Source organism: Cricetulus griseus (genome assembly GCF_003668045.3).
Source record: "Cricetulus griseus strain 17A/GY chromosome 1 unlocalized genomic scaffold, alternate assembly CriGri-PICRH-1.0 chr1_0, whole genome shotgun sequence".
Taxonomy (NCBI): Eukaryota; Metazoa; Chordata; class Mammalia; order Rodentia; family Cricetidae; genus Cricetulus; species Cricetulus griseus.
The window spans coordinates 146,981,123-146,993,374 of record NW_023276806.1 but is presented as its reverse complement, the minus strand read 5'-3'; the positions used below and the strand labels follow the sequence as shown (position 1 = coordinate 146,993,374).

Below are 12,252 nucleotides of genomic sequence, written 5' to 3'. Positions count from 1 at the left end.
TATACAAGGTAATATTAGCTGAAGATAAATGTGGAAGGAAAACTAAGTCCTATAAATTGTCCTCTGACCTCCACACATGCCATGACACACATTTGCACATGTACACACATGACAGACAGACAGACAGACAGACAGACAGACAGACAGACAGACAGACAGACAGACAGGGTCGGGAGTACTTTTTAATTTAAGAAATTTAAGACTAGGGAGCTGGGCATGGTGGCACATACCTTCAATCCCAATACTTGGGAGTCAGAAGCAGGCATACCTCTATGATTCGAGGCCAACTTAGTCTACAAAGTAAATTCTGGGACAGAAAAAAAAAAAAAAGGAAAGAAATTTAAGACTAGGAATTTAAATGTTGGACCAGACTAGCGAATCACAAACTTTAGAATAAGCTTACTAAATGTAATATTTGGCTTGAAAGAGAAAACTACTTGGCAGAAAAAGAAAAGAAAGGATATCTAGGAGCAGACTCTTGGAGTACTTCTGTTGAAAGAGTAAGCAAAGGCAGGTTGTTAGCCAGAAAGAAACAGAAGTGGTCTGAAGAGTAAGCAAGTGGAGATGTGTCCTGTTATAAGAACAAAAGAAGAAAATTTTAAGCAGGTAGGTGTAGTTGAGTATTTCAGTAGGTTTCTTCATGTACCAAGGCAAAATGAAAGGTACTTTCAAACATGTGGACTGTCTGGATCCAAATCCTGGATGTGTAAAATGTAGGTATTACTGCTCTGGTCATGTCCAGTCTAAAAGAGCAATAGTAACATTTCATTGTGTGCATGTAGTGTTACAGTAAGATGTCTTATGCATAGAACTTAGCTTAGAGCTAGACAGGAGCAGACGTTTGTTAAATATTGGCCTCTGCTTACAGGTAAACGTTATCTGCTGTCTTGTTTTCGTTGTCCTGGTGGGGAAAAAAAAAAAATTTCATTTTGCAGGAGATGCTGTTGGAGCAGGGGTTGACAAAATATGGCTGGTAATCCAATGCCAGTCCACTGCTTATTTTTTACATAGTAAACAAGCAAAGGGTGGTTTTAACATTTTTAAATACTTGGGGGAAATATCTAATACACTACTTTGTGACACATTCAAATTTCATTGCCCCAAAATAGACTTCTATTGGAGCATAGGCACATTCATTCATTTGTGATCAGTGTTTTGCAAAACCCAAAGTGTAGACCTTCAACATAAAAATCAGTAAGCATTTCTCTCAATACCTAACACACTGCATAGAATATCACAGAAGTCTCATACTTGGCATGCGTGCATGTATGTCTGTATGTTGCCAAGATACATAGCTATTTGTAGCCAAGCATGGTGGCATACTCTTGGAATCACAGCACTGGAGAAGCTGAGACAGAAGAAGTGCCAGGTCAAAGTCATGCTGGATTGCATACTGGAACACTGTTTCAAAAGAGAAGGGGAGGACAGGGGTAGCTAGTTACTGCTTTTCTCGTTTATTAGGTATTTATGTGCAAGTAGGATCATGGCAGCTTGTGTAGTGTCCTGGAGATGTTGCTGTATTTCTTCTTGGAGTTCTTGTTTCTTTGTTTCCTATCCTAAAATAATTCAATGTGCATTTGGAGAAATGTAAACTAATTAGACTGTTGATGAAAATTAGTTACCAGATGTACCAGAAGAATTTTTAAAAACTTGTCACTGTAACTAAAGCTCTGTTAAGCCTGCAGGTTTTAGCAAATCCTGATCATGAATGAAAAGGATTTTTCTTTTTAATTAGTGATACCTTGCTATATTTAATGATTATATTCTCCTCTCTGCACATTGAACATTAAAATTCTTGAATTGATGAGGTATAGTTGATACAGTGAACTATTTAAGGATAACTAATGTGTTTTTAGTATTGCTGAAAAACCCTGAAAAAGTAATTATTTATGCATAAAAATATTTTTAACTAAAGTGTTGAAATCACTGTTCATTAGGAAAGTTAAATAGTAAGTAAATTTAAAGTTATGGTATTTAAAATATTATGGAACTAAATGTACTTAGAAAATTTTTCACATAGGGTGTGTAAATCACAGAAAACAAAATTCACATGCAGTAATTTGTTTACTCATGTGCAGTATTGCTTTGTGTGTCATTAACTGCTTTGAATTTTCTTTATTAGATTCTTCCCAATTACTTCTTACTGAAGCTAGAACTTGTTTTCATGGCTTTCAAAGGTTAGGTCATCACACAGGTTACTGGGTGTTAGTTTATTATAAAGTTGGAATGAAGGAAAGAAGTGTTGTTGTTGTTGTTGTTGTTTTCCTTTTAATCTCCCTTTCTGTTTTCATACTTTCAATCTATATTTCTTGACCTGTCTTGTTTTAATTGGCTTTAGTTTGATTTCATTGCTTCTCTCATGCCTGTGGAGTCAGTAGATCCTGCATCATGGAGGCAGGGCTTGCGCAAAACTGGCATTGTGCTGGTGCCCAGTAAGGGCGAAAAATCTATGGTGAGGCATTTCTATGTGCAAGAATGTATATTGGTGTACAACATAACAAGCTTCGTATGGGTGTTGGTGCCAAAGATGCATGGTTTAAGTCCTTACAGTGTGCTGATTTTTTTTCCTGTATCTGCATCATAATTTTACGTGTGGTATGAAGTGTGTAGTGTGGTTTTGTAAAGCTAACCTCTGGAAAGGTAGTCTGTTTACTCTTTAAGGTTTAGATTTTTATATTTTTGCCTTAAGACATTAACCTTCATAAATGTGTTTTCTCCTGAAACTGTCACTTAAAATTTTAGACATTATCTGTAAACTAATTATTTCCAACCTAAGGACTGGTTTTGATAACTTGTTGTTTTTGTCCTTTATGAAATAAAAACAGTTTCCAACTTCAACTACAAAAATTTCTCCCAAAGAAGAAGAAAGAAAAGATGAGTCTCCTGCATCCTGGAGGTTAGGACTTAGAAAGACTGGCAGCTATGGTGCACTGGCTGAAATCACCGCATCTAAGGAGGCCCAGAAGGAAAAAGACTCTGCAGGTGTGATACGTTCAGCTTCCAGTCCCAGGCTTTCATCCTCTTTGGATAATAAAGAAAAGGTAATCTGTTTCATAATCTGACTTCAATAAACATTAACTGTGTTTCTAGGAACATAAAATCAATTTTCTACTAGGCATCATTAGATCCTCGGGATCAACCTAACTCACCAATGCTATAACACAGAATGCCTTGTGAGTGGCAGGAAAGTCAGTTGTATTTGCTTAAAACATTGTATTTGGGGAGAATACTAAGTTTTTAAAAGCTCTTTTCAGTAATTTTTTTAGGTTTTTTTCATTTGATATGTGTGTTTTGTGTGCATCACCTGATACAGAACTCAGGGGAGGATGTTGGATTCCCTGGGACTGGAGTGACAGATGGTTGTAGATCAGCTGTGTAGGTGCTAGGACTCAAACGTAGGTCCTCTGCAGAGCACTGAGTATTATTAACCACTTAGCCATTTCTCCAGCTCCCAGAATCTTACTTCTTGTATTAGGGAATGAATAGGCTTATTTCATTTATTCTTGAATATGTTTTCCAGAGTTAAAGAATACAATTTTTTTTCCAACATGTCAGCATGATCAAGTTACTGTCATCTGTTATCTACAATTGCTAGGCCAGCTTTCTGATCTGATACAAGTATCTTTGTCTTAATGAAGACAGTATTTATATTGCAGCAGATTTTTTTCTTAATGAATTCTCTGCAATTGGGCTTTTTGGGTCTTTTTTTCAATATAGTTTTCTTTCTCTGAGTGTTACCTTGGTGTTAGACATTCTAATATAAAATTGCTTTGCCGCTCACTTTAATGTTTTGCCTTTTATAACTTTATTTCTCATTTTTTCAAGTATACTGGCAGTGTGTTGATGTCACTTGACACTACATACTCAAATTCCATATATTTAAGTAATATGATTTAGACGGTGTTTCTTTTCAGTGTCTTAATATTTTAAAACATTGTTTTAAAGGATTGTTGTAGTTGTAAACAGCTTATACAACAAATGACTCCTTGTTGAACTTAATTTGAACCTTATTTCTTCAAAAGCAATAAATGTGTTTTAACTTATTCCGCTACATTTAGCTTTATGGAAATCTTAGAAAAGGTCATTGATAAGGAATTTTTCTTCCTTTCTTATAGTAAATTATTTTCTAATTTTAACATAAGAGAAAACTGGTTGAGCCAGCTATTTCTCATTGGTTTGTAGTACCTGATTGATCTGTATCGGTTTTAAAGTTCAGGAACTAAACTATGAAAATACTGAACAATAAATTGTGTAGTCATATAAGTATACATTATTGAAAACCTTTTCTTAAATATTTTCAGCACACAATTTTTTTCACACATGATTTTTTTCTGTTGTTAGGAGAAAGATAGTAAAGGAACAAGACTTGCGTATGTTGCACCTACAATCCCAAGGCGACTAGCCAGTACATCTGACATTGAAGAGAAAGAGAACAGGTGAGTGCAATGGGGCAGAATCTTTATTGTCTAACATTGGTGTTAGTAAGTGGGTACTGTAATAATATGGAATGGGGGTTTCAGGAAGAGATAAGACCATGCCCTGGCACAACACTGGTTGCACAGTCCTGAGGTGATAAGGATGTATAGGCTTAGTATGTTCATAGAGGGTAAGGAGGGCATTGCTGCTGAGCCAGAGAAAGAAGAAAAGTTGCAAACTAAGGCGATGCACTATTACGGAATATCCCAAAATCTGAAGGCTATTCTTTTCACAGAGACTCTTCAAGTTTGCGAACAAGTAGTTCTTACACGAGAAGAAAATGGGAAGATGACCTTAAAAAAAATAGTTCAATCAATGAAGGATCCACTTACCATAGAAGGTAATAATGTAGTTTGTTAGTGGCTTCTCTATATTCTTATAAAAACAGCCCTCAATTTAACATCAGTTATTCACATCTCTTAACTGTCATATCTTGTTTTTTGTGCTAAGTTTTCATTTAAAGACACAGCATAAATTTAAAGATTGTGAATTTGCTCTAACTTATCCTCTGCATATATATGTAATTAAATTTGGTATACTATGAAGTATCCTTTAGATTCTGACACTTCTGAGAAACTTCTTATGATTGATTAAGTCACCTGAAATGGGCCAGTGTCGTAATTGATTTAGCCATTGTCTGGGACATTTCTGTTTGGACTAGAACTCAGAGCTATGAAAACATTTCCATTTAGAATCTTGGTGTTGCTATTTTGGAGAATAGTAAACTTCTACTTCAGTTCTCTGCAAAAAGAAGAGAACTGAACTAAACTGAGAAAGAACTTTCTTAACTGAGAAAGGAGAAGATGTAATATAAAATGAATGCAATGTAGACATGGATCACTCCTAAGATTCTAACCCATGGCAAAAAAACTTTTCTTCACGAGTGTCAAGTGCCTTATTTTCCTTAAATGAATCCATTCCACATTTTTGTTAGGACCAGCCTGGCATGACTGTATATGGTCTAGCACATTCTAAAAATGTGCAATATTGACTTATTGAAGGTATTTGGAGGAGGCATAAAATTCTATATATCAAATTGGTGAAATTAATGTATACTCTAGCAAGTTGTAGATGCAACTCTTGGTGCTGGAGCTGGTGATTATGATTAGGAACACAGTTTGTTCCCTAGTGTGTAAAATTGTGTGATGTATACGATAGTGACTATAGAATACACATACAGACACATCCTATAGAGAAATGACTCTTTCCTTTAGTTGCTCCTTTGGTAGAAGACAAGATGATTTGATTAGTTCTAGTGTTCCAAGCACCACATCAACACCAACAGTTACCTCTGCAACTGGGCTTCAGAAAAGCCTACTTTCCAGCACAAGCACTACTGCAAAGAGTCCCACGGGGTCTTCCTCCGCAGGCACACAGAGCAGGTGAGTCACGGAGCCAGTCTGTGTTCAGGTCTACTGTGTGCTTATGTACGTGCATGCCTTGTTGTGTAGAAGAATGTGGGCTCTGGATTTTTTTATTTACCTTCTTAAAATTATTCTTAAGCCAAAATTGGTTCCAAAAACCAGCGATTATGCATGTCTGGGGAAGAAGAAAAAAAAAAAAACAAAAAACTAAAGGTCTTGGATTATACTGCTTAAAATAAAAATATCTTTCTCTGACAGCTCTGGTTGAGCTTTCTGATTGCTAATTGCAAGAAGTCTCATCTTGTGTTTTTTAAAAAATCCATCCCTGTTGTCACATGTTTTCAGCTTCTAGAAATTGCTTTCGTTGTTTAGCTGTTTTCCTTTTCTCTTTTTGTGTTGCTGCTTATGATGCTATAGTACCTCAAATCGTTTGTGGGCTGAGGATAGTACTGAGAAAGAAAAGGACAGTGCTCCTACCGCAGTGACCATTCCTGTTGCTCCAACTGTTGTAAATGCTGCAGCTTCTACCACAACGCTGACCACAACTACTGCTGGCACTGTTTCCTCCACATCAGAGGTCAGGGAGAGACGCAGGTGTGTAAAGGTCCTGACAACTAGTTCTGCTGATGTGCTTGCCCAGTTTTTGGTATTTTGTGTTCTTTGCTTGTTTGTTTTGTTTTGTTATTCTCAGAAATGTGATAAGTATATATTTTTCTGTTGCTGTGATAAAGCACTATGACCAGTGCAACTTAGAGAAGGGATGGTTTTTTGTTTTTGTTTTTTGCTTATGGTTCCAAGAGTTAGAGTCCATGGTGGCAGGGTGAAGATAGCAGACAGGTGTGGCTAGAGCAGAGTGAGAAGGAAGCACTGGGAATAGCAGACCACTTTGAAATCTCAGAGCCCACCCCCTAATGACATACTTCCTCCAACAAGGCCACACTTCAAAGCCTCCTCAGACAGCTCTACCAGCTGGGGACCAAGTATTCAAATATGTGATCCTAAAAGGGGACATTCTCATTCAGGCTACCACAATGTCTGTTTCTCTAATAAGCTAATAAATGAGATAGTATGTATCAGCTCCAGCCTACGTAAGTCGACATAGCTAGCAGTTATTAACTGTTAGGATTGTTGGCCCATCTCTGAAAGAACTGATGTTTGGGATAATCAAAGGCAAAGCCAGACAACTGCCTTCTTTGTGTGCTTGTGCGCACTGTGTGTGTGTGTGTGTGTGTGTGTGTGTGTGTGTGTTTGGGATAATCAAAGGCAAAGCCTTCTTTGTGTGTGTGTGTGTGTGTGTGTGTGTGTGTGTGTGTGTGTGTTTGGGATAATCAAAGGCAAAGCCTTCTTTGTGTGCTTGTGCGCACTGTGTGTGTGTGTGTGTGTGTGTGTTCTGTGTTAGGCGGACCTGAAGATACTTAGAGAAATTATATACAACATACCAAGTACCAAGATTTATAGTTCTCATTACAAAGAGAATAGATGTGTTTTAAATTGTTTTTAATTTTCATCATAAGATTATTGGTCTGGCAGTGTAGCTTAGTGGTGAAGCCATTGCTTCACTTGCCAGATCTGAATCCACTCTTTCCTCCTCCTCCTTCCATTCCCTTCCCTGATCTTCCTTCTCCTCCTTCTTCTCAGTTCCTTCCCTCTCCCTCCCCTTCCTTCTCACTCCTCCCTCCCTCCCTCCCTCCCTCCCTCCCTCCCTCTCTCCCTCCCTCCCTTCCTCCCTCCCTTCCTTCCTTCCTTCCTCCCCTCCTTCCTTTCTTCCTTCTTCATCTTTTTATTCTTGGGGGAGGGGCAGTTACAAGGCTTCCATCTACCACTGAATTACACTGTAGACATTTGTGTCTTAATCATGATTTCTAGGTCAGAATTTCTTCTTGTATGAAAAGGTCCTTACTATATGTACTTTTTTAACTTCCAGAGTGATTTGGGTATAATGCCATCATGACTTGGGTAGGGTTGTTAGTTAAAGACATGTAAGTAAAATCAAGACCTTCATAGAGAATTTGCAGAGGCTGCCACACCTGGGTTTTCCAGGTTTTCATTTAGTTTTCAGACCCTTAGTTCCCCATGTTTTCTGCCTACCTGGCAATACTGTCTGCCTGCAAGGACTCAACCAGTCTCTTCCTGGATTTCTTCTCCTTCCTTTTCTGTCTTCGGGTGTTGGCAGTAGTTACCCTTTGGCTGTAGAAACATGGTGACAGATGAAGACCAACTGACATCATCTGCTTCCATGGGAGAGGTGAACTCAGGAAGGTGTGCAGATCATCAACACCACGCCGCACACTGGCTTCCTCCTGCCTTCCCAGAACAGTTCCCCTTCATTGTGTCTGCAGCACCCCCAGCCCCAAAGCAGATCTACCGATTTCTCCAGCTTCTTTTCTTCTTGCCTGTGCTTGAGTTCATTCTCAGGGTGGGAAGGTATGCAGCCATGGGCCCAGAAAGATGCAGCTAGTCACTCTCACAGGAGTTACAACACCTTTGGTATTTAGCCTTGCAACCTGCACCTCACTCTTCTGTAAACTCTTAGGTGTTATAGTTCTGATAAGCCTCTCTAGCTGAGGCTGGCTTAAAAATGAGTTTCCTGAAGGCCTTCCAATTTGCCTTAAAATATATACACTCTGACATAAAAATATATTGGGCAGGGCTGGTAATTTGGCTCAGTGGTAGAATACTTGTTAGCATGTGTGACGTGCTGGGTTTGGTCATCAGTGCTAGGAATTTAAAAAGAGAATAAATTGTGACAAAAAATTAAATTAATATATTTATCACATTAGGTACTTTAAATATGTATTTTAAGATCTAATATGAAACTATGTAGCACACTTAAATTATCCTAGTTGATCAATACTGTGTCCAGTTTCCTCTTTTTTTTAGTTAAAAATCCCAATGCATTCAGTTTTCATTAATTTATTTGTGTGGGGAGGTAGTATTTCTGGGTGTTTGCAGGTATATGTGTACTTGTGAACACATACACCTCTCTGTTTGCTTTCTTGAGATAGTCTTTCAGTGAAAATGCCCTATCTCCCAAGATATGCCTGTCTTGGCCCTTAATGCATGTGCAGCCATGCCCACCTTTTATGTGAGAGCCAAGGATTTTAGCTCAGGTCCTCATGCTTACACAGCAAATATACTTACCCACAAGTCACCTTCACAACCCCCTGGTAATTAATTTTTATTTTAAAAGCAGAAAAACTAATATCAAACAGGTAGAATGTGATAGAAAGTATTTCCGTGTAAGTGCTTGTTATTTACCTTAATTTACATGCATACAAGTATCTTACAAGTAATTCCATATTCACACAGAATTATTGCTTTAGGATAGCTACTCTCTTCCACTGTTTTCATAGCTCTCCCATTTGTCTTTTAAATATAAAAAGACAAATATACCTCTGAACTAGACATGGTGGCCCATGCCTGTAATTCTAGCACTCAGGAGGCTGAAACAGAAAAGTCAAAAGATAAAAGCCAATCTAGGCTTACATAGTGATTTTCAAGCCAGTCTGTACTGCATAGTAAAACCCTGCTAAAAGAAAAGAAAACAAAAATGTGTTTACTGGGGGACTGGAGAGATGGCTCAGTGGGTTAGAGAACTGACTCCTCCAAAGACCCACGTTCAGTTCCCAGCACCCACATGGCAGCTCACAACTGTCTGTAACTCCAGTTCCAGAGTACCTAACATCCTCATACAGAGTATATACAGGCAAAACTCCAGCACACATTAAATAAATAAATACATACATACATACATACATACATACATCTATCTTTTTTAAAAGATCCGTATTTACTCTGGAAGGAAAGAAGCTTAAGTGTGAAATAAGGATGTTACTCTGCTTTTCAAACATATAATTTGATTGGCCAATTAAATAGCATTATAAGTAAATACAACATGTCAGCTAATAAACATCAGTAAAATAAAATTTTATAAAATAAATCATTAAAAAAAAAGTTTGTATTGGCTAATATGCTAATAGAGTTTTGTGCTAATTAGAGGCAGATATTGCACAGAAAATTAAAGTACACAGATTTTTATAGGCCCTTTCAACTAGTAGTAACTTACCTCCTTAGCCTGCATATATTAAACGTTTATGAAAAATTAACGTTTGTGGAAATTTGGAAATTAATTTTAAAAGACCCAGGCTTATTGGAATAAAAGGTAAGATGACAAGTAGAGTTCTTTTTCTTAAGGGTAAAAGAGATAGTGATGAGGGACTGGAGAGATGGCTCAGTGGACTAAGTGCTTGCTACATAAGCCTGAGGATTGGAATCCAGATCCCCAGAATCCACATAAATGCCAGGTGGCTGGAGCAAGGGAGCTAGCCCAGTTAGATACAACCAGCTAGCTCTGGGTTAAGTGAGAGACCCTGCTTCAGTGTGTGAGTTGGAACACAAATGAGAAAGGCTGCTGGTATCAACCTCAGGCCTTCTCATGCACACATACATGCTCATATAAACATGTTTTCCCCCCTGCATATATACAACCAGAGCACACAGGCGACAGGAAAAGAATGAAGTGGATTTTTCATACAGAACTGAATTCAGAACCCAGTAGTCCATGTTCCTACTTTACTTACACACAGCTCACGGAGGCCAAAGTGATAGATGTAGTTATCTAGCCTCTTACACTGATTTTGTTTAGCTAGACAAACTCTCACTTAAGATTTCATCTTTTCTTTTTATCTGGTAGAATTCACAAAAAAGCTCACATGTGTAAAAATAAGTGCTGAATGAATCAATGAATTAATGAAACAAATAGCTGTATTTTCCAGGCTGATGAGCAGTGACATTTAATAGATGTGTCACACACAAACCAAAAAAAAAAAAGGAAGTTCTTTATTGAAATAATTTTGGTAAATGCATGTTACTTCCTTTACTATGTTGCAGTTCTTTACATGTATTGTTCTAGAGAAGGCTATAAAATTGAACTTTTATGATATATCAGAATGTTTTTAAATTTTAATACCAGAATTACTGAGTTTTTTCTTCTTCCAAATCCTTTAACAGAAAGTTCTGTGTAATTGTTAATGGAAAAATTGGAAGTATATGTTACATGTGAGTAAAAACCAGGAAAATTGGTAGTTGATAGGAGCATTATAAAACAGTGGTAGGATGAGGCATACCAAGCCTAGTGTGGCATGGTAGATAAAGGGATGTCAGATTCCAAATGCACTCATTTATACATAGTTCACTTTACAGTGGTACTGATGAAACCATGTGTAATAGAACCTCAATTCAGATTGTAAGAAAAATTCAAACTAAGGAAAATTTGATAGACAAAGTGTCCTGTTTATTGATTTTTCCCCCTGCCTCCGCTTTTAGAAGAACACACTAAAGTTGTATGTTTTTAAACAAGATTTTTTTAAAAATTAAAATTTGGAATTGTGAGTTTAGGTCAGGAATATTTTGGTGAGATTCATTCAGTAAGAAGGAATTGTTCTGGTAAATGCCTCAGTCACAGGAGAAATACTCCTTAAGGCGGACATAGTGCTGCTGTGACAGCAGAAGAACATCTTCCCGGATTTTTGCAATGTCAAGGTGAAAACTGTCATGAATACAGATGGTAAAAGGTAAAAAACAAAAGAGTTACATCTTTCTGACCAAGAAGTAATACTCAACCAGATGCATCTACACAGGATATCCTGAAACCAGGCTGTCTTAGGTAGGAATGACCAAAAGCAACTTGTAGTCCACTGTCCAGGGAAGTTATGTCAGGAACTCAGGGCAGCAACCTAGAGCAAGAGCTGATGCAGAAACCATGGAGGAACGCTACTGATTGGCCTGCTCTCCATGATTTGCTCAGCCTGCTTTTTCATAGCACCCAGGCCCACTCCCCACAGTGAACTTGGCCATTTCACATCAACCATCAATGGAGAAAATGCACCACAGGCTCGTCCACAGCCCAGTCTGGTAGGAACATTTCCTCAGTTGAGTTTCCCTCTCCAAATGACTAACTTGTGTCAAGTTGTTATAAAATTAGATAACACAGAAGCCAAAAAACAGCTTAAGTCACAATAATTGCTAGGGTGTAATTTTACCTTTCTATAAATTTGCTAAGTGTCCCATTCAAGGGGAAAAATGCCATTTTTGAACTTTTCTGAGTTGCTCTCAGTTGCAATCATATTACAATCATAGTAGAGGCAACAAAGAAAGGCAGTCCTCTCAGGCTGAGTCAGATTGTGAAGTTTTACCTAACTGCAGAGATCAAAGCCATTAATGAGAAATAGTTTGTCATCTGACAGACACTCATCTAAGAAAATGGATGTTAAGAACAATAAATCATAGATATTCTACTCTTAGGCAGACTTGAGAAACTCAAGTTGGGACAGTAATAAATACTTTTCTGTGTGTTTGAAAGGAATGAGAGCCCTCTAAAGAATTTCAAGGGGAAAGAAAACAAAAACTGGGG

At 37.7% G+C, this 12,252-nt stretch overlaps 1 protein-coding gene across 4 annotated transcripts in view; it reads left to right on the top strand.

The window, feature by feature from the left end:
* Ppp1r12a (protein phosphatase 1 regulatory subunit 12A) overlaps positions 1-12,252 on the top strand; it is a 114,084-nt gene that overhangs the window by 80,784 nt on the left and 21,048 nt on the right. Inside the window, exons 10-14 of one of the 4 annotated variants that reach the window (XM_027392459.2) lie at positions 2,826-3,041; positions 4,342-4,436; positions 4,712-4,816; positions 5,727-5,858; positions 6,258-6,434. In XM_027392459.2, the coding sequence (XP_027248260.1) occupies positions 2,826-3,041; positions 4,342-4,436; positions 4,712-4,816; positions 5,727-5,858; positions 6,258-6,434 (725 nt within the window). Of the gene's footprint in view, positions 1-2,825; positions 3,042-4,341; positions 4,437-4,711; positions 4,817-5,690; positions 5,859-6,257; positions 6,435-12,252 lie in introns of all 4 variants that reach the window. The other 3 variants (XM_027392458.2, XM_027392462.2, XM_027392461.2) reach the window with 3 other exon arrangements.